This window comes from Pteropus medius, unplaced genomic scaffold (assembly GCF_902729225.1).
Source record: "Pteropus medius unplaced genomic scaffold, Ma_sr-lr_union100, whole genome shotgun sequence".
Lineage (NCBI taxonomy): Eukaryota > Metazoa > Chordata > Mammalia > Chiroptera > Pteropodidae > Pteropus > Pteropus medius.
The window spans coordinates 21701412-21727893 of NW_024351730.1; the positions used below are offsets into that span (position 1 = coordinate 21701412).

Genomic DNA, 26482 nt, shown 5'->3' on the forward strand with positions numbered 1-26482 from the left:
ATATATATATATATAGTATGCATATATATAAATATATACTATATATAGTATATATATGTAAAGTAGCATATATATAAAGTAGTAAAATATATATATACATATATATTTAAATCAAGACATTCTTTAACTCTAGAAGAAAGTTTTACAGGAAAAGGAACATACTAAGAGCATGCTAAGTGACTCAGCTGTTAAAGGAGATAGATGCATGCTGTTGAAATCATGTAAACTCTGAATATTAGTATAAGTAAAAGATAGATTATATCAATATTGAAAGTACTGAGGAAAGGAGAAATGTGGGCTGTGGGTGTGCATTTGGGGAAGGATTGTAAAAGACTGCTAAAACCCTTCACCTTCCACAGTGGAAATTCAAGATATATAATATCTAAAACCTCCCCTACCTTTCCCTACCCCTTCTACTCCGCAACCTCAAGGAGTAGAAGCAAAAACATTTTACTTAGGTGAAAAAAAGTAGTACCAAATCCCAAAAGAAGCATAATAGCGGAAAGTGTTTTGTTTGTTGTTGTTGTTGTTGTTGTTGTTGTTGTTCCTGTGAGAAGCAAGATTATGGTAAAGGGCAGGGAGCCATGGCTTTATATAATTCCCATGAAATGATCTGACTATTTAAACCAAGTACATGTATTAGCTTTGATTAAAAAGAATATTAAAACTAAAAAGAGCCAAAGACATTTAAATCTCTATTATTTTTTCCTCAGGATATGCTAGTTAAAATAAGCGCTTACAGTGGATGTGTACACTCTTGAATATTGCACATTCTTCTAATAGGTTTCGGCTTTTTGTTGACTTCGCAGAAGCTGCGATGAACCATTTTATTATCGCTTTTCCTGCGGCATCCGTATTTAGTGTACTGGAAACCTGAGAAAGAAAATACATTTCTTTGGATTTAACCACTTATTCATTCTATTAAATATTTGATCATTCATTCATTCAACAAATATTTACAGAGTGCACACAAGAGGCCAGGCACTGTTCTCGGTGCTGAAGGCCCCGAAGGGAATTAAATGAAAATCCTTATCTCTTCAGAGCCTACATTTAATAAGCATTGCAAGTTATTAAATAGCAACTGCACACTTGCTAATAAACTAGACCCTGAATATACACTCTAGTGTGCAACAGATTTGAAAATCAGTGTGTCAATACTCAGTGACTTTTATTGAGCTATGTAAATAATTTGCTGTAGGGGGCACCAAAGGAACACGGAGGGGATGGTCCCTAATTTAGCTGGAGGAGAAGCAGGGAATGCTTACAAGTTCAGCATTTCTAAGGCAGAATCTTGAAGTTCAAATAGTATTCTGTAAAGGGGATGAAACAATAATATTCCAAGCAAAGGAAATAACAGAGAAAACTGCCGGTCTCTTTGAATGCCTGAAGCTTCATGTGTGAAGGGGGTGGGAGACAGGAAACGACCCAATCTTAAAAGCCTTGAGTGCCAGACCTAAGTTTTTGGACTTCATCCTGGAGGTCACAGGGAGTTACTGAAGGTCTCCCCAACCACCAACTTTGACATTTGTAAATAATTTTTATTTTGAAAAATTTCAAACCTACAAAAAAGTTGCAAGGAAAGCACAATAAACATTTGCATGCCTTGTAGCTAGATTAACCTTGTGTTATCATGTCAACATACTTGAGATATATACCTATATTTATATATTAATTAAAATGGTATTATAATACTTAATATGTAATATATATATTTATGTAAAATTTTGCTGAACAGTTTGAGAATAAGTTGCTGACGTCCTAATCCTTCACTTCTGAATACTTCAGCATATCATTCATAACAAGCACATTCTTTTATTATACTCATACTACACACTATAATTCTTAAAATCAGGATATTTAATGCAGGCTTAATACTATTATCTAATATACAGACCATATTAAAATCTGTTAATTATCCCTATAATGTTCTTCATAGCCATGTTTTTCCGATCAAGGACCATGCATCACATTTAGTTGTCATGTAATTAATCAGAAATAGTTTCTGAATCTTTTTTTTATCTTTAATAGGTCAGTTGTTTTGTAAAATGTCCCACAATTTGGGTTTAATAGTCTCCTGATGATTATATTCAGGTTATTCACGTTTGGGAAGAATACGACATAAATTATGTAGTGTCTTCGGGCAACACATTAGGAGACTAAAAGATTTGAGTCAGAGAAATAATATAATTCTATTCTTTCATTTCTTCATTCATTTAGTGAAGAAAGACTACCCTGGAAATAAAGAGAAGAAAATCAAAGTTAGTTGACTAAAAGTCTTTTGTAATAATCTTCCTTTCCAAAATCATGAAGGAAGCCTGGAGAGGAAGGAATAGATGTGGTAGATAGTAAAAAGGTGTATCTGACAAATTTTTTGACCAAGTCAATGCTGAGGGTCCAGCAGGAGGGAGGATCCAAATTAACAAGCATCTCGTAATGGATATAGCATCATTTCACATAATTAACTAAAACATTTTATGCTTCCTCAAAAAATGCTTTAGAAATATATCCTTGAATTTATAATTATAAAATAAATGATTTACCCAGGTATTGCCTACTAATAATAATTTTTGTTTTCAGTTACTCAGTATCATTATTGTGAGAGCCCCTTCCTTCTCCTTTCTGTTGGGGAGAATTCTGTCTTGGCCAGCTCAATTCTAGAGCATTTGTTGTTCAGAATGAAAGGAACGGATGACGACAGAAATTGAGAAACCTTGAGAACAGCTCAATAGGTTTACTATAGAGATGGCAGAGAGCAGCATAGGGTGGTAAGAGCACGTACTCAGAAGCCAGACCTCCTGGGTTTGTATCTTACAGTTTGAGCAAATTACTCATCTTCCCTGTGCTTCAGTTTCCCCATCAATACAATAGCGATAATAGTAAATGACCTCATAGAGGCATTTTGGGTATTCATGCATTAATATATAAAGCACTTAAAACAGCATCTGGTATACAGCGCAACTGATAACTCTTTTATTATTAGAAAAGAAATGCATAAGTATGGAAAGTAAAAGTGAAGAAGAAAAGTGAGCACCAGAAGACACTGAATTTGGGACAGTTTGGGAAGAGTAAAGTGATTAAGGTACCACTACATGATTGTGAGACAGAAAGAACCTGAGGGAAAAGGGCAAGAGGAATTTTGTTATGAATGGATTCCTACCCTTAGTACATTCTGAGATTTCAGTAAATATGCTTTGTATTTATGCTTTAGCATTTATGTATGGTAATTCTCAGACTGTGGCTTCAATAAGAGACAATCCTTGGCAGAAGCAAGAAGACTGGCTTTATGTGAATTACACTGTAATATAATAAATGCGTTCAACTGTTACCTCCACCACAGGGTTTGGAACACTGAGACCAGCTCTTCAAAGCCCACTCAAAAGTGTCTAATTCTTCCTGGATGACATTGTTGTTGTTGATTGTAGGTGCAGAGTCTTCATGGATGATGTACTTATATGTCAGGCTAGAGCGGGTATCGTTTTCCTGAGGTATAATCTAACGCACACATGAAACAGATATGTAAATCACCTGAGAGTTTTAAATTTTGAATGAAAAATTACAAATATTTCAGAATATTGCTCTTATTAAAACTGGAAGACTTTCAAGTCGTTTCTAAAAATATATTTTTGTTACTATCAACTAAAGTGCAAGTGTGCTCTATTTAAGAAAAAAATTCAAATATATAAAACTTTGACCATGAAAAGTATAAAATACATACACTAAGAAGCATTTATTTCATAAAAATAATTTTACAACAAGATTCATTATACATTAAGTTATATGCATAAAATTTTTCTTTAAAATAACTGTTTTGTTATGATGATAAGGATAATAATGCTCCCTCCAGAAAATACACACATTATGAAAAAATATAAGAAAAATAAAAATCACCCATAATTCTACTAAACCAGAGAAAACTGAAGTAACTTTTATTATTTTGGGATATTACCACAAGGTATTTAAATGTTGTGTGTTGTGTGTGTGTGTGTGTGTGTGTGTGTGTGTGTATACACACATATATACTTTTCTAGACTTGCTTATTTTACTTAATATGTTTTGCACATTTGCCAAGACAGTAAGTATTCTTTAAAAACATAATTTTAAATGTCACCATAGTGTTTAACCTTAGAGACAGTATGCATTATTTAACCATTTACTTATATCTGTATTGATTAGAATTTGTCCCCATCTTTTTGGTGATTTCTGATTTTCCTTCGGGGGATAGAGAGTATAAACACTTTTTATAGTTCTTATAACAGACTGGTGAATGGCCCTTCAGAATAGTTAGAACAAGTATTACTTTCATAATGAGAGGATATAAAAGTGTCCCATTCAGCATTATGAACTATATAATTTCCATCTTTGTTAAGTGAATGGGAAAAAGATTATTGTTTTAATTACTATTTGTTTGATAAATAGCAAAGTGTAATTTTTGAATGTTTATTAGTCACTTGATTTTGTCTGCTGTACATTGCATGTTCATGTCATGTCACCTTTTAAAAAAATTGGTATACTTATCTTTTTTCTAAATAATTGATATAATAAGGATATTAATCTTTTTTTATAATAAGCACTGTGAATATATTCAGTTTTCTGCTTTTTAGTTTTTAGAGCAAAGCATTTTTTTTAAAAAAATAGTTTTTATTGACTTTCATGTAAGTTTTATATGATTATATCAATTATACAAGGGGAGAAATGTAAAATTCATTAATATTTTAAACTAAACTTTTAGAAACAGCTTCTGTTTGAGAAATCAAGTGATACTAAATCACTAAGATGAAGGATTTGGTTATCTTTTTTCCCCCTTAGTTTTGTTTTTAAAATAGCATTAAAAATCAAGTCCTGGCCCTTACACTCTAGCCAGATATCTAATGCTTTCAGCCCCAGACGGCCTAGCCACCATGCCCCGGGGCTCCCAAAGTGGGTTCCAGTCCTTTAGAGGTCATAATGATACAGCTCTGCTTGTCCACAACCCCCTGCTCATGCTACAAATCTCCTTATTTCTACAGCCCACATTGTTTCCTGTGTTCACATTACAATCAGTGGACAAAGCTTTGAGGCAGTCCATCGTGGTGCCTAAGTGGCAGGGCTCTGAGGCCAGAAATCTGTGCAGCTGGAAAAGAATGCGGTGTAATTATACAAGTGAAATAGAGCTTATGAGGTCCAAGTATTCAAACTTAAAAAGATTTCACTTAATATATAGCTTTTGCTATAAAATTATCTAACCTATTAAACAGAATGACAGCCCAGAAATAAACCCACATACATTTAGATAATTTTTGACATAGATGAAAAGACAATTTAATGAGAAGACAATTCAATGGAAAAAGGACAATTTTTTCAACAAATGATACTAGAACAACTGGACACTGGTAGCTTTAAAAATGTGTCCACAATCCTTAGAAACTTCCCTCTCAATGAGTAGAGGTTAATTCCTCTCCCCTTCAGTGTGGGCTGGATTTGGTGACCTGCTTCTAGCAAATAGACAGCAGAAGTATTGGGATATTACTCCCAAGATCAGGTTTAAAAACCCTGACGTCTGTCTAGGTTTCACTCTTTCACTTTCTCTGTCACTTGAATCACTCGTTCTAGTGGAAGCCAGTTTGGCATGTGATGAGGACACTTAAGCAGCCTGTGGACAGGCTCTTGTAGTGAAGGCCCCAGGCCCACAATCCAGCATGAGAAAAATCTGAGGAATAATTTTCTGAGGCTTTCCAATAGCCATGTAAGTGAGCTGGTAATCAGATCTCCCATCGAGCCTTAAGGTGTTTAGCCATAGCTGACAGCAACCTCATGAGATACTCTGAGCCACAAGTAGCCATTTACCTGATCCCACTACATGATCCACAGAAATTATGAGATAATGTTGTTTTTTATTTAGTCACTATATTTGGGGTAATTTGTTAGGCAGCAGTAGATAATATCGACATATGTATGCAAAATAAGAATCTAACATGTCATACAAAATTTATGTAAAAATTAACTAAAAATAATTCACAAACCTAAAAGCCTTTACCAAAACAAACAAACAAACAAACAAACAAAAACAAAAAAAGAGAGAGAGAGAAAGAAAGGGGGGGGGAGAGAGAGAGGGAAGAACTATTTTGACCTTGGATTAGGCAAATAAAATAAAATCTTATATAACATCAAAATCTAGACCCATAAAAATTTGATAAATTGAACTTCAGTAAAGTTAAAATACTTTGCTCTGTGAAAGACTAAAAGAAGGAAAAAAACCTGTGGACTAGAAGAAAATATCTGGCAAATCACGTATTTCACAGAGGACTTACATCAAGTATATATAAAGAACTCTTAAAACTAAACAAAAAGAAAAAAAAAACCCTGTTTTAAGAATGGCAAAAGATTTGAACAGACAGATGCTTTACCAAAAGGAAATAATTTCAAAAGGGGAAAAAAAAACCTGGATTTGAGTGGGAAGATTTGGTTTTAGATTAGTATATTTTTATAGAGTCTAATAAATATTTGTATATAGAATGCAACAATATTTTTCAAATCAAGTCTATGTCTTCTGCTTTCATCCATGAGAGAGTAATAGAGGAGCTTTCCTGATATTAAAAACAATAAAACTGGACAGAATTCTATGAGGGAACTTTTTTTGGGCAGTAAACAGTGCAGTAAAGGACAATGATCCCTGTGAGAAGAGAAACATGCCAGGTCCTGGCTTCCTGACAGGGCCAGGTTCTGGACCCTGGCACAAGGAGCAGGAGCCCCAGCCAAGACAGCAGTCTCACTGAGCAGAGGAGGTAGAAGGCAGGGCAGGATACCAAGGAAGAGGGGGCTGCATAAGCCCTAGACTGAAGGCTGGTCTGTGTATGCTCAGGCCAAGACACCACGCTATCTACCAATGAGTGGTTGCTGCAGGCCTGAGAGCAAGACAAGATACTCGAGGTCAGACAGGACTGAAAGATATGGGAGTTCTCCTTCAGCCAGAGTCAAAAGGGCTTATTAAGACCTCAGGTATTCAGGTAAAGCACCAAAAAGGCCATGTCATAAGAACAAGGACAAGCTGACACAGATTAGTCCTACTGAAGAATAAACCGGTCCTCTAGGATCAGAAGGAACCAACAATAATTTAACTGCCAGACAGAACAAAACCCAACAGCTTGTAAAGAAGACAATATAAAACAAATGCCCTACAATTTACCATCCATAATATCCAGTGTGCAATAAGAAAGACAGTAAGAAGAAAATATGACTCATTAAAAAGAAAAAAAAAGGAGCCCATGGAAGCAGACAACATGAAGACACAAGACTTAAAGAAAAAATTAGACATGATAAGTGAAAATATATGGAAATTTCAGCAGAGAAATGGAAATGATATTAAAAAAATAGAAATTCTAGAAAAGAAAAGTACAGTATCTGACAGGAAAAATTTACTGCATCATCTCCACGACAGATTGGAGACCACATAATACACAGTCAGTGAGCTTGAACACAGTTCAGTAAAAATTATCCAACCTGAAGAACAGAGAAAAAAGATTATAAGAGGATGAAAAAGTCTAAGAGACTTATGGAATAATTTCAAGTGGTATAACATACATATAGATGAGTGAGAGATGGGGTAAAAAAAACAAACTTGAATACATAATGGAAAACTAACCCAAATTTGGTGAAAAAGTTTAACTTACAGAGCCAAGATGCTTGGTGAACTCCAAGCAGATACAAAGAATATCACAAACTAAGCTAACAATAAAATCACTAAAACAAAACAAAACAAAACAAAAAATCTTAAAAAATAGAGAAAATGGACACTATACATACAGAGCAGCAATATAAATGAGACTGACTTCTCATCTGAAATGATGAATTCTAGAAGACAGAAGTTATATAAATGAGTCAAAGATGGATTCTGCATGTGTGTGCTACCACCACCTCATGGTCACATCTATTTCCTTGATCAGCCCTGAAATTCCCCGAACTCCCTACAACAATGTAAAAACATCTTTAAAGCGTTGAAAGGAAAATAAACAAACTAGTAACCAAAAAGCTTGTATCTGGTAAACATATCCTTTAAAAATGGGGTGAAATAAAGTTATTTTCAGATAATTCAAAGCTGAGAGATTCTTTGCTAGCACACACACCCATAACTACAAGAAATGCTGAGGGAAGTTCTTTATACTGAAGATAGATGATACTGGATGTAAAGTCAAATTTACAGGAAAGAATGAAGAGCATCAGAAATGGTAAATATGTGGGTAAATATAAAAATCAATTTTTCTTATCTTAACGGATAACTGATTACTAAAGAAAAATCACAATACTGTATTATTTAGTTTATAATGTATATATAATAAAATATATGACAAAGTTGCACGAAGAGTTGAGGGGCAGATGAATGGAATATATAAAGAAAAACAAGTAAATATTCAATGTTTGAAGTCAAAGTGTTTTCAGATAAAGTAATTACGAAATTATAAACTAAACCAACTACATGAGCCTATAATACCACATACCAAAACAATAACAGGATCATGTAAAGGTCCATCTGTGTGAAGAGTTTCAATGTCATCTTCAATGTTATAATCCCATTCCACACCAAGATCTATGAAGGTCCGTGACTTGGCTTCTTCCCCTTTGCCATTCAAAATATAGTGGCCTGTAGCCTGGTTCTTAATAGCTAAAGGAAGCAAAATTAGTAACCAGCAGACATTTTATTTTAGCATATTACAGCTTTGATGATCTATAGTAAGTCTATCCTCTTCTATAAATCAAAGGCTGTTTATTAGCATCAAGCCAATTGAAATGAGTATTATTTCTGCTATGAGTCCCAATTCCTTTATTAGGCATTCAAAATCCTCAAGAAGCATTTCTAACTAGTCAAAAACAATACCAAGATGGTTATATAGAAGAAAAAAACTAAGAAATGTTCCCATTTGAAAACATTGTCAAAGAGATTAACAGTTTCTAACTCACTAATCCTATACATTTCCTCAGAAACCTGGAAATATTTAGAAAATTATGAATACTTCTACAATAATTAATACAAATCATGCATGTTAGTTTAGCATTTAACATATTGGCTTCTTTACTGTGTATCTCTTTCAAATTAGTCAAAATATTTATAGGCACTCAATGTATTTGAACTAATTTTTAGGCCAACAAATAATTAGTTCTTATAATTACAAAATTTCAAGACCACATTCCCTACTTACATGCTAGAATAAAAGCTGTTAGTAGAATTTATAACATATTATAGATCTACTATATATTGTAAAATAAAAATTTTTCTCTAATGCATAAAAAAATACATTGGATTTTGAAGTTTGGAGGTATTTATCAGCATATAATGTTAGAAAATATAATTTCATATTATTACCATTATTGAAAATGTGTAGAAAATGAGTAATTTCAGTTAAATGCATTTATCTTTCTTGAGCTTTTAAATTAGTCTAATTTTTCTAAGAATAATAATCTGAATTCTAGGATGAAAGATAAGGAATTTTAATTACTGGAAAAAGAACTGTGGCTGACTGCTAGACTTATGAAATCTAGTAGTGAATACAATTTAAATACTAAAGAAATTCTATAGCATCAGAAACTAATTCATTTTTAAGTCTCACATTTAAATAAGCAGTTTTTTACAAATTTTCATGGGTTTGACAGATGATGCCTTAGCTTCAGAAATCTTTTCAGTGCTTTAATATGTCAAGGAATATGCAAAAGTTATGTTTGCATTTATACATACACTTCAAATATAAAACCCTTTAAAGTGACATTTTTACATGAACCTTTCATAAAGGAGGGAAAAAAATATCTTCTTTTGGAAATTATAAACAGCCATGCAAATGGATCTGTATATGTCAGTCATAAACTAGACACATAACAGATATTAGGAAAATTTTCATTAGACTAGGAAAATTCACATGTGGTAGCTTTTCAGTCAAAGAACTTCAAACGCAATAAAAGTAAGGAGAGGTATACAGTATAGCATCAACCAACATATCAGAACTAATTTGCCAACATAAATATGGCAAATTTTTCTGATATCATTCTTTAATTTAGTACATTTTAACATATTTATTTTTCTCATTCCCTAATACAGAGCAAAAATACATAAAAAGTATAAATTTCCAAATGATTTTTTTCTTTATGTTAATAATGAACCAACCCAAGAGTCACCAAAAATTAAAGCTCTATTTTTGAATATTTCTTGTTTTAAACAAAGAATGGTTGGGAGAAATGACCAAGAAAAAATCACATAATAATGCATTTATATAAAATTTGAATCCTGCATACTATGTATACATATATACATATATATATATACACATATATATACACATATATATATATATACACACACACACACACACACATATCTACACACATATCTATCTGTCTTTCAGTAGATAAATAGATATGATTTCTTTGACATTTCCATGTAGAAGTGCATGTTAAAGCAGAGCCAGCAGACAAGAACACTTACCAAGAATGTGAGGAGAGGCCTCGTCTTCTTGGATTAACACATGTCTAGCACCAGGGGGTATATCAAACATCTTAAGGTACCCTGTGCATGTGTAGTAAATATTGGAGGAAGCAAAGAAGAAAACAAAAGCAACAACCATGGTTAGTCAGGCACTACATTCTTACTGCTCCTGCACGCAGAAGAGGGTATCCATAAACTGAAAGAAGCAGTTTCAGAAATTAACTTCTAAGCATTGGTAGCTTGTATGACATCTGGCATGAGATTAGAGGAAAAAAAAAAACTTTTTTTTTTTTTTTAATTAAAGAGGGAGAAAAGAGTTAATCTTGTTTCCAATCTATTAGCCATTCAGCCTGTGTTGACCTATGAATTGTGTCAACAACAATTCAGGCAAACACTATACTCTTCTGTGTCCCTGTAAGGGATTTTAGTTTTTCTAGACCACTTATTTGAAATGGGGACAAGTTTTAGAATACTTAGTTGATGAACTTCTTGAGATATTTTATCTGTTTCTATATTACTTTAAAAGCTTAAGTGGTGAGTATAGATAGCTAACCTTCTAAATAATAAAGTATCTTTATATTTAAAAGCCTACTTTATTCTAAAGGAATTACAAAATAAATTAGTGAACAGCTTTTATTTTTCTTGTGATCAGCAACTAATTTTAAAGCATTTAACAAATTTTATAATGGAAATGTTTTTAAAATATGTGTTGTAGATTTGACCAAACCATTTGGTTGGAAAATATCTACAAGTTATATCATGCATTGCCTTTATACACACCCTAACCTCAATCTTCTAATGCAAATACTATAAAATCAATATGTTTAATGAATTGCCTTGGGTTTTAAAATCATATATTAATCCTATTACAGTTAATGTCATATATAACAAACCTTCTCAGTATTATCAGATATTCTAAAAATTACCTTAAGATCACTTGCAATTAAGATCCCAAGAGTCAAAGCAAGATCAATTATAGTCAAGGCAAATAGAGAAATCAAGTGTTATATCACATTTCCATCAAAAATAAAGGAATATAGGAAGATGATGCAATTGACATTTTATATTATGAAACATCTAATTCATAAACTACAGGATGAATATTGAAAGAAATTCAGTAGTAAATACAGTTACTGATGGAATTGAAAAAAAAAAAACCTGTTTGTTATTTGTATATGGACAATTAATATCTACCTATGGGTAGACTTACTCAACTTTTCACAATTTCATTAATGGCTAACTAAATAGAATAGTCATTTTGGGGTCAGAGTTTTTAGCATTTGGGCCTGGGTAAAGTCTAGGACATGAAAGGTACCATGTTTGCCTGAGTGTGCGATGGCTTGGAGTAACATGCTTATTAAGATGCCATGGACAGCAAAACAGCTTGATGTCATTTATGGATGCCCATCTTTCTGCAATTTGCTACAACTTACCCAGTACATTTTTAGCTTCCCTTGTTTCAGCAAGAGAAATATTACGAGCTCCTTTGGGTAAAGTGAAGGCGCCTCTCGTCTTCCCTTAAATAGAATGTCTTTAATTAGTGGAGGTTTCATGTTTATCAGTCTTGCTGTTTCATTGACTATACAATAAACTATATATTTATTAGGTAAGATATAAAATATGTTCTGTAATCTTATATATTGAAGTCAAAATGCATTTATAATAGTTAGCTAATGCCAATAAACTGTTAATAGTCAATGAAAGTAAGACTAAGCGTGAATGAGAAATGATATAGGTGATTTGAAGTTGAATACTTGCAGATTTCATTTTCCAGCAACTTCAATTCTTTATGGCACCTCTTGCTTAAATGTTTCCCTGTTGGAAAAGGTTAATTAGTCTATTGGATGACTATGATAATAGCATTAGGGCAAAGAAATGGATGTCAGATTATCTTTGAACAGTTTGAATCTGTATGGCTGATGAAAGATTTCTTCTGTTCTTCTGACCTTGATTTTCAGGTTTAGTATAAATTTTAAGAGATCTGAAAAAAAGTATTACTACTTCATATTACACATAATATAGAATAAATGATTATGGCAAAAACGTTTTTCTTTATATTAATTCACTCTGGAAAAAAATGAATGATTTTATACCAAAAATAATAATAAATAACTGCAATAAAGCACACTAAATCATTTCATAAGATGGAGAAAATTGCATTGTACTGCACCGAAACCATTATTTATATTTTATTACATATATTTATAGATGTATAAAATTTTTATTCTGTTTGCTTTATTCAAATACTATAATCTGCCAGAAATAGTAATACTTGCTTTTTAACAATCTTTAAAGTATAAAACATAGTTAATTATCACATAGGAATAGCAAAGACATCAGTAACTAGAGTAGGGAATGCCTAAGAAAAACACATTAGAATAGAGTCGCCTAGCTCTGCTGCCCTAAGTATATCAAAGAGTAAAACAAGTATGTGTGGAATTGGCTTGAGTTGGGTAGCTCAGGTATAATGAGAAAAATAAAAAGAACTAAGAGAACTATTCCATTTGGATGAAGACTAACTTTTTTAAACTTTCTTTTCTTCTAAAAGGGAAAGTTACCACCATGACAATGTGCTCAAAATAAACCAAATCTCTTTGTTTTTGTTTTATTTTGATTTCAATCATTCTCTAAGAGACTACTGTATACTGACAGTGCTTTAGATGATGTAAGAGAAGTTTCTCAAGAGAAGCACCACATCAAATTTATCTTTAAATGCTGAATAACAAGAAACATTTGCCCAGTAGATTCTTATTAAATAAGTGAATAATATTTGTTACAAACTCAAAGAAATTATTTAGTAATAAATATTTGTATCCAAATCTTTTATGAAAATTTTAATAAATAATTATAAAACTACTAATTTTTTGTATATTAGTGTTTTTGTTTCATCTGCTGAATCATCACCAGATGCCTAAGTCCAGGTCACTGACCATTTAACAAGCACAAAAGTTCACACACATGAAAATTATACCTTGAGTTATTTTTTGGTTATACTTCAATTTTATTTAATATAAAATTTTAAAAATTATGTGAAATATAAACCCTAGATTTATAGATTTATAAATAGCATAAATGTTTTACTTTTAAAATAAAAGAAGCAAAACGAATGTAATATCTTAGGTTGTATCCAAACTTGTTATTTTTTTTTAACTTCTGATCAAGAATTTAGATGCGACAGAAAATTCGAAATAAGCATTAATCCTAATTATTAGGTCTAATGCATTTTATTAAAAACACAAAATAAAAAAAAAGATTTTAGCTAACTACTATAATTGATAATATTTGTTCCTTATCAAAATTTAGTAAATAATTTTTTTGTCACAAATGCTATGGAATATGAATTCAGTTTTTTAAATAGTTCCTTAAAAGGTAATCTAAATAAAAACAATCAGCAGCTAAGTTTTTGTTATATTTATAGAGAAAATACTGCAGTCCTAAAAGAAGTCGCAAAAAATACAAATCATAGAGATCCATGAGAGACATCTTACCAAGCTTCCTGGGCGTTCTGGTAAACGTCCCCTTCACAGTTCGACAATGGGAGTTATCTCCTCCACAGACACCACACTTGTCCTCGACCTTGTTAGAACCAATTTCTTTATCACAGCCCACTTTCTGGGGAGAGAAGATGTTAAATGTGGTTGATTTTAATGTGCCAAGTCAAGGCCTGCTTCCTAGAGAATGATGACCCATCTCTTTTAATTGGGAGCCCAAATCAGGCAGTTTGCACCAAACTTATACTGTAGGTTGAGCTGTACCTTTTCCCAGTCTCATGACCATCATGCAGTCATCATCATAAAACATTTATCAAGCACAGATGTAAGCTGATACTGAGGAGACAAAAAAGACGGTGCTTTTCTCTTGTTGCTTTCGTATAATAAAATAGTGAGTTGTATATTAGCACGAGCTTTACAAGTTGGTTAGAGATGTAAGACAAAACTTCACCAAAGTGGTAAAGATTTTCATAGGGCTCTGAGGAACAGAGAATGTGAAAATGCTTTTCAGGAATGCAGAGGGATTAGAACAGCACAGCAGAAGTTCTACGTTCAAGGAAAGTGGCTTCCGAGTACAATCTTTAAACCATATTTAAACCAATGGAAAATTAGTGTGGTATGACAGGGCATGGAGAGTGAAAGATTTGCTAAGCGTAGGCTATGAAAGGCCTTGAGTATCAGAAAGAGTTTACATTTTCACATTAACTTAACAGGGAACTATTAAAGGTTTTCTGAACTGGGGCAGGTCCTTCACATAAATCAGTGTAGGATAATGATACATGATATGCCACTGAACTCATAAATTTGGGATGAAAGTGGGCAGAGAAAATAATGATGACACATCCACTGCCTACTAGAGTCTGTGAAAGGTGAAAGATAAACAAAATATAGATTCTACTTTCAGGGAAATTTTAGGTCAATTATGAGGTGTCCGTATACTTAAGATCAGTTAATATAACACTTTAGTTGTTCTGAAGTGAAAAGAAACCAAATAGGAGCAATGTGCTTAATTAATAAAGATAATTTCATATCAATTTAACTTGTATGTGAACATGAATAAGAAAATAAACTGCATTAAAAAATAAAAAAGACTAAATGGGGCAAAACCTCCAGGTTTTGCATCTTCACTACTTTTGTTCTGATGTGAAATTCAGTGTTTAAACTTGAAATCAATTGGAAGGTGAGAGAGAAGGAGAAAGAGAAGTTTCTATTATCTCTTACACAAAAGATAAAATATATTTAGCATCAAATTTTAAAAAAAGACTTTGTATATTAATAGCAGATGGCTACTAGTATAATGCGCAAAGGCATTGTTCCCAAGTTGTATTCCCTACTGAAAGACATCAGAGTAACCTAGAAAAAGCATTTGGCTAGAAATTAAAAACTATATTTAAATCTCAATTCTGCCAAATGAGCGAAGTTTGATTTTATTAAGTGTAGTTTCTCCCAGACTTAGTTTAGCTGCTGAACTATTCATACATTTTCATGATAATGTGATTTCACAGATAAGAAATAGTTAAAAATTTTTGTAAATATGCAGATGAATGATAGTAAAAGTAGAATTGCAAAATACTCCAGGGAGCTTGTGGGGGGAGCAGCTATAACTCACCACACACTCTCCCCGCACACATATGCTGTACGGATCTTTGTAAGAACAGCGCGTTCCATCGTGCACCAGCTGTTTCATATAAGCAACGTCGCCAGTCTCTTTGGATTGACAGTAAAGGTGGCATCTTTTCTTGGCTGCATAAGATGGAGGATCAAATCAACTATTTACATAAAGTGGTATATTTGAGCAGTAGAGTTTATTTTATTTCTAAAATAGAAAGTTTCGACATAATTTCCTGAAAATAAAATGCAGTACAAATAAAACAGGGAAAGTAGGCATATTTGGTGTTTGTTTCATTTAACCAGGATGACCATATGATTTAACATCTATGCTGGGATACTTTTGAGAGTGAAGAGGGGCTCTACTCCTAACTACTCCGGGACAGCAGCTAGAAACTGGGACTATCCCAAGCAAATCAGGTTAAATGACAACCGTAGATTTAACTGCAGCTCTTCAAAAAATTTTAATTAAGGACCAATTTATTTCTAGTGACACTTAGATTAAAAGATTTCTCTCTTTTTTTTTGATCTCATGACTGTGTGTAGTTTTTGCCACTTGTAGAATCTTACTAATTAAATTTAATATAATTTATGTGACTCACTTCACCAAAATAGATCAAAGTAATGTAACATGTAATTCCTACATGGATGCATCTTTTCTTTAAAACAGCTTTGAAACTGAACTCAGCAGTATATTATATCACTTGATAATCATGTAACTATTTTCTCTTATTCACACAAATAAATACAGCAAGAAGTTTCCATTTGAACATATTTAACTGAAAATGCAAGGGTAAGAAGTGAAACATTAAAAAGTAGTTTCCAAGTGTATTTTTTAATAACTAGTGTATGGTACAAAAGTAAAAGGTTGTAAAATGCCTGTTGTTATTAAATAATAGTCATTTTAATTGTTCCTGTGAATTTTAGTGTTTATTGTAAAAGGACTATATTTTCCTCTAGTTATTGAAAAATGACAGATCACAAATATTCCAAAAGCATTTCCTAGCTGAGGGATTTTAGTTGGATAAGAAAACTGAAGCTCTCTTCCATGCTTTTTGTTTTGTTTGCTTTCCACTGATCGTCTTAGTAGTGACGGCAGCAGTGCTGCTTGCCAAGAACTAATCCATAATTCTCACCTCTACAGAAAGTATTGTTAGCCTTACTCCTGGAAACCCAGAAGGGCTTACCCCTATAAGCACCAAGTTTTCTAAGTACCAAGTAGGAATCAAGAGTCCAAGGGACTGGTGTAGACAAAGTGTCAACTCTTAAGAACCATCCACACAGCAGGAAAAGAGAGGGTGTCTGCTCACAGTCAGGATGTTCATACGGCAACCAGTGGTGTTTGGTGTTCTGGTATTCAAAATGGGAGTTACGTTGCTGGCACTGCTGTGCTCTGAAGTCCTCAAAGTGTTTTTGACATTCTTCTGTATTACAAAGCTGGTACTCAAAATTAACACCAGGACAATCCTGACCACCATTGATGGGCCTAAAGAAAAGACAACATTTTAAAAGGCCTTTTGGCTCTGGTCCAGCAGTTGAAGCTTGCAGAAACAGTGCTCGGGGGCAGAAAGCCAGAGCTTCTGAGCTCCCAGCACCAAGTGAATGAACTCATACTTCCTAATTTCAATCCCTTTCCAAAAGCACCATCCTCTCTCTGCTGGGGGTTGGGGAGGGTACCCCAAACTCAATTTAAAGCAGCTTTTCAAACAGTATATTTCAAATGCATGGTGAAAGTATATAAAGAAAAGGAAGATATATATATAGACTCAGGAAATTTATATTTTCTACATTGTATAAAAGATGTAGATGCAACCCAAAGAAACTTGGATGACAGCTCTATGCCCAGTTTCCTCATATCTAAAATGCAAATATTAATCCCATCTTTCTTAGAGAAAAACTGAGAGGACTGGATGAGTTAACATATTTAAAACATTTAGAACAGAATATGGCTCATAGTGAACCTTAGCTGCTCTTATTACTACAATTTTTATTGTTTTTTGACTTCCACTAATACTACCATCATTTCTTCCTCTGAAGACAGGTATATGACACTCAGTCTTTATAAAAGACATGTTCAGAGCCAACCTGCTTCCAGAGACACAGGGCTGCTCACACGTTAAACCCTAGACAAAGAAGAATGTCCTAAATTTAATATTTCGGTTATTTTTTCCCCTTAGAAAATAAATTTTGCTGAGCATATAAAGATTCAAACAATTTAGTTTGGGTAAGCAAATGGATAACGTTCCCCTCCAACAGTTCTTTGGCCTTCTTTTACCACCTTTCTGTTGCCCTGCTCTGAAGCATCTCCCTTCTAACCCTGAGTGTCTGTGGTTGGTTCTGCTTCCGCCCTGATGCGCCTGTGCTACTTGCAGGGGACCTCATGGCCTCACTGCCCAGGTCCTAAAAGCACGGTGATGGATTGATGGGCTTCCCCTGCTCAGCTCCTTAATATTCCTAAACAGCAATTTACTTAAAGTCTCTACTCTTCACTCGAGCCTCTCCTCTTCACCACTGACTACTCTTCACAAAATTGATAAATGGAGATTTACTCAAAATAGACACTTAAACCTTTAGTTGTCATGTTCTATATTTTACATGTACTTCATGAAACAGAATACTAATAACATTCTATTGAAGCATTTTCTGGCCTATCCAAAAATAACCAGAACTGTAGGGGTCACACTCACATTGGATTATTGCACTGGCGTGTCCTGAAACGAACACCAGTTCCACAAGTCCGGGAACAGGAGCCAAATTTGGTCCATGATCCCCAGTGGCCATCTTGTTTTTGTTGATTAGCATTCTTCCACATGCAATGGCCCTTATAGCACCACTTAGGAAAATGACAAAAGGCAATTATGAAAATCATGCATCCGCTACAGCTGAAGTTGTTACATAAGAACCACCAATTGAAAGGCTCCATCGCTCCCTGCCCCTCAGGTGAAAATGCATTTAAAATTACCCCCAAAGCAATTATAACAATAAAGTACCCTATAGAAAGGTTAATTTAGACTTGCATTTTTGAATATAAATTTTAAATATTACATTTATGGGTGAGTATCAAACATAAGCAATAAGAATGATTTTGAGCACCCAATTTGCACAATAGGAAATGGGGAAAATTGGGTCCCGGAAAGGATCATCAGTAATATAAGACCATCTGACCAGGAAGAAATTAAGTGGGGACTATTAGAACCCTGAAACCATAGAGGCACGTAGCTTACAGGGCTCAGTGTACGGCAGTTAGTTCTTTTCACTTCTACTATTTTGACTTGCTTTTTTGTCCTACATACAATAGAAGTGTTTCTTAGAACTCAATGTTGGTAAAATTATATATAACACAAATATATTTAGAGAAGTTGGATGTTCAGAGTTGATTTAGAGGATCTTTTTCATAAAACAAAAACGAATCAACTCATTATTGATCTTAATTTTTTAGTCAAAAGTTTCCAATACTAAATTTTCTCAAGGTAACAAACACATTCTATGTATTGTGTCTAGCAATAGTGCCTAACAAAGTTTAAACATGAATAATGGCAGGTTTTATTATTATTATTATGCTTATAATGTTCGTAGCAAGTACAGTTTATAAACATTTAAAATAGAGCTTGAAAGAGCTTTAAAAGAACTAAAACCTAAATAAATCTTCTTTGCCAGCTTTTGGTTTTGTCTATAATATCTTATTTCCAAACTAGTCAAGCCACTTCAATTTGAGTTCTTAACATGCCTTTGTTCGGGGATTAGTGATCTTTCCCCTTATGAGTAGCATAGGTTGGCATTTGGCCAGTTTCTGAGCATTCAGACCTGACTACACAGTTTGAGATTTAAAACCTCTGGGCATCTTTCCCAAAGGAGCAAGGCCAAATCTTTTCTATAAGTTCACAGGACTTTATTTCTGAACAACTTTCACAAGGGGTGGAAGGCAAGCAAGTAAATCAAATCCTATTAATAGAGGCCCAGCTATTCTGCTGAGCTGCCTCTTCCTAGTCTATCAGGAATGGGCCGAATAGTGGTGCCAAAGATGTCAGATTCTGATCCCTGCAATCTGTAAATGTTACCTGATCTGGAAAACAGTCTTTGCAGGCATGATTAGATTAAGGATTTTGAGATGGGGATTATGCAAGTAGGCCCTAACTGCCATCCTGTGTATTCCTATAGGAGAGGGGTAGAGGAAAATCTGCACAAGAAAAGGGGCAATGTGGTTACGGAGGCAGAGACTGGAGTGCTGCAGCCACAAGTGAAGGAATGCAGGCTGCTACCAGAAGCTGGAAGAGGTGACAACAGGTTCTCCACTAGAGCTCCTGGAGAGAGTATGTTCATGCCCACACATTGATTCTGGCTCAATGAAACGGATTTTAAACTTCTGGCTTTCAGAACTGTGAAAGAATAAATTTCTGTTGTTTTAAGCCACCAAACTTGTGGTAATTTGTTTCTACCGTCATCGGAAATAAGTACACAATGTTACCGCATTTCCATAATGAAATCTCATGTACTATGGTATTCATGAAAAAGACAAAACAACTATGTTCATCATTTTCCAGACTTTAAAGATGACTATTATGCCACATATCTTAAATCTTCATTGTACAAATAGATAAAACTCACTTTTCCAGCAGCACATTCAGTCCCATCAAGTGGGGGGCCCTTTTTAGTCTTACAAAAGTAGGGGTTATCTGGATGGCTACACCACAGCTGTTTGCATGGGTCAAAGGTTCGGAACTAGAAGAGAGAGAATCAAAATCTCAATGAAGTACAGATAATATGACATGCACCAAGAATATGTCCTATGCGGTTTCTTCACATCACGTTTCTTGGATATTTTAATTTCAAGTTAATAGTCAATGTTTCAGCATGCTGAGAAAAAAAATACTGTCTAAAAATTCCAAGTACAGATTACTTTAATTTTGCTTTTCTAAAACAGTGTTAAACAATGATTTATCTGAGATTGTCCGATTGATGCAATATTTCTGCATGCTATTTCTCTTTTGTGGTTTTCGAATAGACAATATTGTAATTTTAAAAACAGTAATTGTTATGAACATTTTGAATGTAAAAACATAATGGTTTTACACATCTCAAGCTTCTTTTTATCCCATTATGAACTAGTCAGATATAAATAATAAAAATGTCCATAATGAGCTGACTAAAAACAGAAAATACCTGTCAGAGTTTCTATGTAAGATAATGCAGTCTAGGTATAACAAACTATTACAATACATTCATGTAGTTTACAAATATTTTCCATATATTTGAGCTTCACAACAATCTACGGCTGAGAAATATGGGTTACGAGGCAAGGCTATAGTTATGGTTACAAATAAGACAGTAACAGAGCCAGACTAGAGTCCTGGTTTCCTCACTTAAGAATGTCTTTTTGTTTTCCTAAAACACCACATTATAATATCCAAATGTATGTGTAAGCATACATTTTGTGTGCGCTCTTCATTCATCTGCTCTCCTAACATCTTACCATTCTTTAGATAGATTAAAAAATAGATCAAACACCAGTTTACCCACATATCATTGCCTACGACCAGTAAGTACCCACATATGGCTTTATGGTCAGAGCTTTTTCTTAATTGGTACTCATTTTGGACCTGCGTTTTTTGCTCTAATTCCTATTATTTAATGCAGAAATTACACTTTTCCACAACATTGACCCAAAGCTTTAGAATTCTCAAGTCAAAACATTAATGCGAGCAATTAGGAGCTGACGATGTATGTATAGTTTACAGATGGACCAAATGGCTGTAGATATCTGCATATGGAAGATTTCAAACATCAGATCAACTTCTTTTCTGTACCATTAAATACTTATTTTTCTTGCTCTAACCCATAAAGCATGCTCCAACATATAAAAAAACCATTTCTTCTTCTTTTTAATGAACTACTGAAGTTCAACGTGGAAATTTAATGAAACATACCTCTAATCTGAATAGCTATGTGGAAGACTGGCTTTACCAGATTCCACCGAGCATTTATTATGTGTCTGCATTGTGCTAAACACTTTAGTTACATTATCAAATTGAATCCTGACATCAAGTCTATGAGATAAATACTATTATTATACACATTTTACACATGAGGAATCTAAGCCAGAGAGGTTAAATAAGATGGTCAAAGTCTTATATCTAGTATGTGTCAGATCCAGGCCCTGATGACCTACTGGTCTGACTATGAAACCCATATTCCTGATCTCCGTGCTATCCCATGTGATTCCCACACGAAGAGATACCAGCGCAACCCTTTTCTATGGCCACAGCTGCATGGAATCCTGGCCAACTAGCTAATGAAAAGCAACCTTTCTAAGGCTTAAAAGTCATCTCTGAAGGTCACAAAAACCAAGAAAACAAACAGAGCGTAAAGTTTTGGAGCTGGACAACTCTGATTTCAATATCCAGTTCCCCTATTTATCAGATGTGTGACTTAAGCAATTGCTTAATATCTGTAAGTTTTGGCTTTTTCATCTGTAAAGTAAAAGTATACCAACGGCCATCTAGTCTGCCACAGGATTAAATAGTATATTTAAAAAGATAGTATATTAAAGCACTTTAGCACATAGTGACATAGTAAACACAAAATCACTGGTAGATATTCTTATAATTGTACCAGTGAGTCTGTAAAGCTCACCAAACAGAAGCCACACAAATAGATTTAAGAAGCAAGATCTAAATTGACTGTGAGTAACATACCGCAGTGCACATTTTATAACCAACTCCAAAGTCAAAACGACATTGCTCATCCATAGAATAATTGATTCCAGGAAGTTCCGGGAGTTTGGGCCAATCATGTTCAAAAGGGTCATCAAGGAGACAGTCATAGGAACTGTAAGAAGAACAATAGTGCATGTGGTTAAATGTTCTTTTTTTTTTTTTTATCATCTCCTAACAAAAAAGTAATCTTAGGTTACATACTCTGGAATTTCATCGAATCATAGAGCAAGACCACAAAAGTATATCTTTAAGGGTTTTGGTTTTAATTACATTAAAAAAAATCCTTCGCCCATATTCATTCCAGGAAAATAAGACAAGCATGATTTAGGGATGCAGTAGAACTGTGACAGCTTTATTAGGGTCCCTAGCTGAACTCCCACATGGCATGGCAGAACAAATGCTGACACCATGCTATACGGTATAGGTGGTAAACTATGCAGGCATTGCAGAAGCATCCTTTCCACACCCTCAACTCGAATCTAACCATTAGTCAAAGATTCCATAAAGAATTTACTAAAAAGAAACCGTAGTTTAAAAAAATCACTTAAATTCTAGGTTTATGGCTTAAAATACTGTGATTACATTATGGGACCATTGTGTCAAAAGCTGAGTCACAAGAAAATGTTTATTTTTTAAATTTTCTTTTACTGGGAGTTTTGTTATGATCAAGGTTCTAAGAGGCAGTTTCAGGTCTGTATTTCTGTTATGACATAAATGCTCTCATGACATGCAGAAAGGAACATACTGAATGTATCTTTTCAATTCTTGGCCACTGCATCGGGACCAGTGGTAACGATGAAATGCCGCTTGCACCAAGGGAGCCATGACACTTCCCATGGCAGTTTCATCACCGCACCTGTTGCCTTGTCCATCATGCTCCATTCCCAACCTAGAACACAAAGTGATACCTCACTGGTAAGAATATAAGGGCCCTGGATTTTGCTTTATTCATGCTTTAAAAATAAGTACAGCAGGCCCTCGAACAACATCATTTTGTTCTATGTCATTTCCTTGTAACATCGATGAGATGCTGCAGGAACTTAACTCTTGTTTATATCAATCAGCCTATGGTAAAATTGCTTTCATTATACGCTGTTTTGCTTAAAGCTGCAGAACTTATTGACGACATTAAGTAAGGACATCCTGTACAGGGAAATGTGTATTTTTTAAGTTAAAATGGCTTTTGTGGAGGAGTTACAGATATTGTGAAATAAGAGAAAAATATGACAGAAATGCCTTTCTTATTCTATAGCTATGAAAAATGCAGGGGTGTCTCTGCAAGCCAGTCATTCATTCAGTTTCAGTGCATGACCTCTTCTCTGTTTTCAGCTCCTCACACTTGGCAAGTGCCGAGAGCTGCATGCTGGCATGCACTCTGCCCAAAGCGTTAACAATACTGAGAGAAGAAGTAAAGAAAAGACTTTTTTTTCCCCCCTTTATAGCTGTCAACAGTGACTTACACATGGCCAGTTTCATGGGCTACTACAAAAGCAGATGAAAAACCATCCTCATGATTCAGGGTACAACTTCTCACTGGATGACACATGCCTGTGACTGGAGCATATCCTGTAGAGAATAACAATTACTTTTATTTTCGTTTTATGAGAAAACCCATTAAGAATTACTACTGGATCTTTGCCTAGGGGTGAAAAACGCCTTTCAGGAAACAGAGACAGTATTGTTTTGCTGCTAGCATTGTGCCACATTCTCTTGGGAAAACCACAGGTAACGGTCTCTAAAAAGATTCACTGGGTCCGCATTTTCTCCCTTCCTAAGGGAAGGAACTGCCCGGGTTACCATTCTGTTCTGCCCACCAACTAAGCCTTGTCTTCGTGTTTTAGTGAATGGTCCTTCGTATCATAATACCAATGAAGGGAGCCAGAAATTCCATCAACATTGAAAAGAAAATCATCAGTCTACTTTTTTCCAAAGCCTACATCAGAATTTATTAGATAAATGTAAGCTGACTTTGGAAGAATGCTCATTGGCAGCAGTCATGTCTCATGGCATCTCTTTTCCCATTCCAAACACTTAGTGGGAATCACACTGCATTTTACAGCATCCCCTCCATACCCCAAGTGCACAATCATTATTTTAAAGGCAATTATAATTTATTATAGCATTTAAGTGGCATTTAACATTGCGAATTCCACAGAAGTCACTGGAAGCAATAGAAAATGTACGCTTGGCTGATGCATGGTGGAAAGTGGTGGTAGAAATGTGAACATTTGAAAAGATTTGGGATTGCTTTTGAAAAATCATGCCCTTAAGTTTTTCTTCTACATATTAATGGAAATACCTTGCATTCCAGCAGGTCCAAAGTCTTGCCTGGTTAAGAAAATTGCATGATCATGGTGTTCAGCATGGTTGGGATCAGATTTTTGTTGTTGGCAAGCCCAGCGACACACATTCTCCAAGCTTCTGGATGGGTTTCCCCTTTCTATGAGGCTGATGGACTGAGAGGGAACAATATATTGAATGCATACATAACATTTTCCCAAAAGCTTCCTTAATAACTTTCTCTGAAGTCAACATTTGGGATTACAGTTTTTAAATAATAGTAGTTCAATATTATTATTTGGGGCTTGTTTAGATACCTACTTTCCATTGGGAGTTTTAAATGTCCACGAAGGATATCTTTATGATAATATTACCTGTGTGAAAGGTGACTGATACCATTTATGGGAATATGTGATGGTGAGATTTGTTATTGTGAGGCAACTCAATGTCAGTGATTTGGTTAAGAATTCTAGTAGTCTAAATATTTTCTAATTCAGCTTAGATTTTTAGTTTCATAATATATTAAGAATTAAAAATAGAGAGAAAAGTTCTGGCATCAGACTTATCCTGAGCTGTTAAAGATCGTTAGCTGTGTTTTTGTTGGGGGGGGCGGGGGTGGCGGTCAAGAATTAATCAACATATGGGAACAATATAAGTTCTTCAATGAGCTGGCAAAACTAGTCCAACCTTTGTTTATGAGGAGTGGTAAAATTATATAAACCTCATACTGAATAAAACAACTTCCTTTCAATGTCACAGCAATAAAGAGGGGTGTACACTTATCTTGTAGTTTCAATAAATGGATTGAAGTTCCTTGGAATGTTGCTACTATCACATTATGGTCAGGAGGTAAAAGTTCAGAGGGAAAGGGTCCATCCTTCAAGATCCCAGGAGCCACACTTCCCAGAGTAGTTCCGATGGAATGAGAAATTCAACTTGCAATCCCAAATTAGTCCCTACTTGGCTGACAGACTAAGAGTTTTGTTATATTTCAGCAAATGTTATTATCAGTGTTTACATTCTTAATAAAATTAGCTTGGTTTGTTATATACTGATCACATACTTCTACAAACAAATGATTTAACAACCAATTGAAGACCGTTGACATCTCTGGCTGGAGCTGACTTGTACTCAGTGTTAGTGACACAAAGTTGGTTGGTCAAGTTAATGAGACAAAGATCAATGACACCCTCTCATCAGAAAATGATAGTGGATGTTAAATACATAATGAAATGCAAACACGTGCATTTTTCCAAATATATAATTTCATTAGTATTTCATAACCAGGAGAATTTAATTATGGAAAGAGGCCATATAATTTTAACCATCAAAAAAATTGCCCAGTTAGTCACTTCCCCTATGTTTTCTCCTCAAAGTGAGAATCCATTCCATCCTTTTCATTATATCCAAGGACAGGGACACATCTAGTGCCATTTGAAAGCCAAAGTTAATTACATTACATGAAATGTCTACTGTGTGCTTTTTGATCCAACTTTTAATTTTCAAAGAATTAAAACTCTTTTAAATGAAAATATTCACTGGATGCTTCATTTTTAAGTGGAAGTATATACATGTAAATTATTGTTTTTAACAAATCATGAGAGGGCAAGGATCTTTGTTATTTTCCTTTGCTGATATATTTGAAGCACCTAGAAAGTACCTGACACATAATAGGCACTCAATGTAGATGTTCTGAATGAATAAACGAATCATAAATTTAATAATAATGACAGACTAAGGAAATTCTTTTTCCTTATAATGGCATCCATTTGTTTTCACTTATAGTCATGCCTGAAGTCAAAATTATGATCTACAACACAGAGGCAAACAAAGTAAATGGTACCAGCACAAGGATCATTCATCATCTGCACAAACTTGGAGATCTCCACTCATTGTGGCAGTTTCTCTTGGGTTCAGAGCAACTCAGGTTAATGTGATACATATCT

At 34.3% G+C, this 26482-nt stretch overlaps 1 protein-coding gene across 6 annotated transcripts in view; it reads right to left on the bottom strand.

Moving 5' to 3' along the window:
• The window catches only part of ADAMTS3 (ADAM metallopeptidase with thrombospondin type 1 motif 3), a 223273-nt gene that overhangs the window by 10865 nt on the left and 185926 nt on the right, over positions 1-26482 (bottom strand). For 5 of the 6 annotated variants that reach the window (XM_039845409.1, XM_039845410.1, XM_039845411.1 and 2 more), the window contains 15 exons: positions 24556-24712; positions 23717-23822; positions 23002-23145; positions 22236-22368; positions 20149-20262; positions 18231-18376; positions 16854-17029; positions 15545-15678; positions 13933-14056; positions 12203-12259; positions 11878-11961; positions 10445-10525; positions 8472-8635; positions 3327-3492; positions 741-873 (listed from right to left, as the gene is read on the bottom strand). In XM_039845409.1, the coding sequence (XP_039701343.1) occupies positions 741-873; positions 3327-3492; positions 8472-8635; positions 10445-10525; positions 11878-11961; positions 12203-12259; positions 13933-14056; positions 15545-15678; positions 16854-17029; positions 18231-18376; positions 20149-20262; positions 22236-22368; positions 23002-23145; positions 23717-23822; positions 24556-24712 (1919 nt within the window). The remainder of the gene's footprint in view (positions 1-740; positions 874-3326; positions 3493-8471; positions 8636-10444; positions 10526-11877; positions 11962-12202; positions 12260-13932; positions 14057-15544; positions 15679-16853; positions 17030-18230; positions 18377-20148; positions 20263-22235; positions 22369-23001; positions 23146-23716; positions 23823-24555; positions 24713-26482) is intronic. The other variant, XM_039845408.1, reaches the window with a different exon arrangement.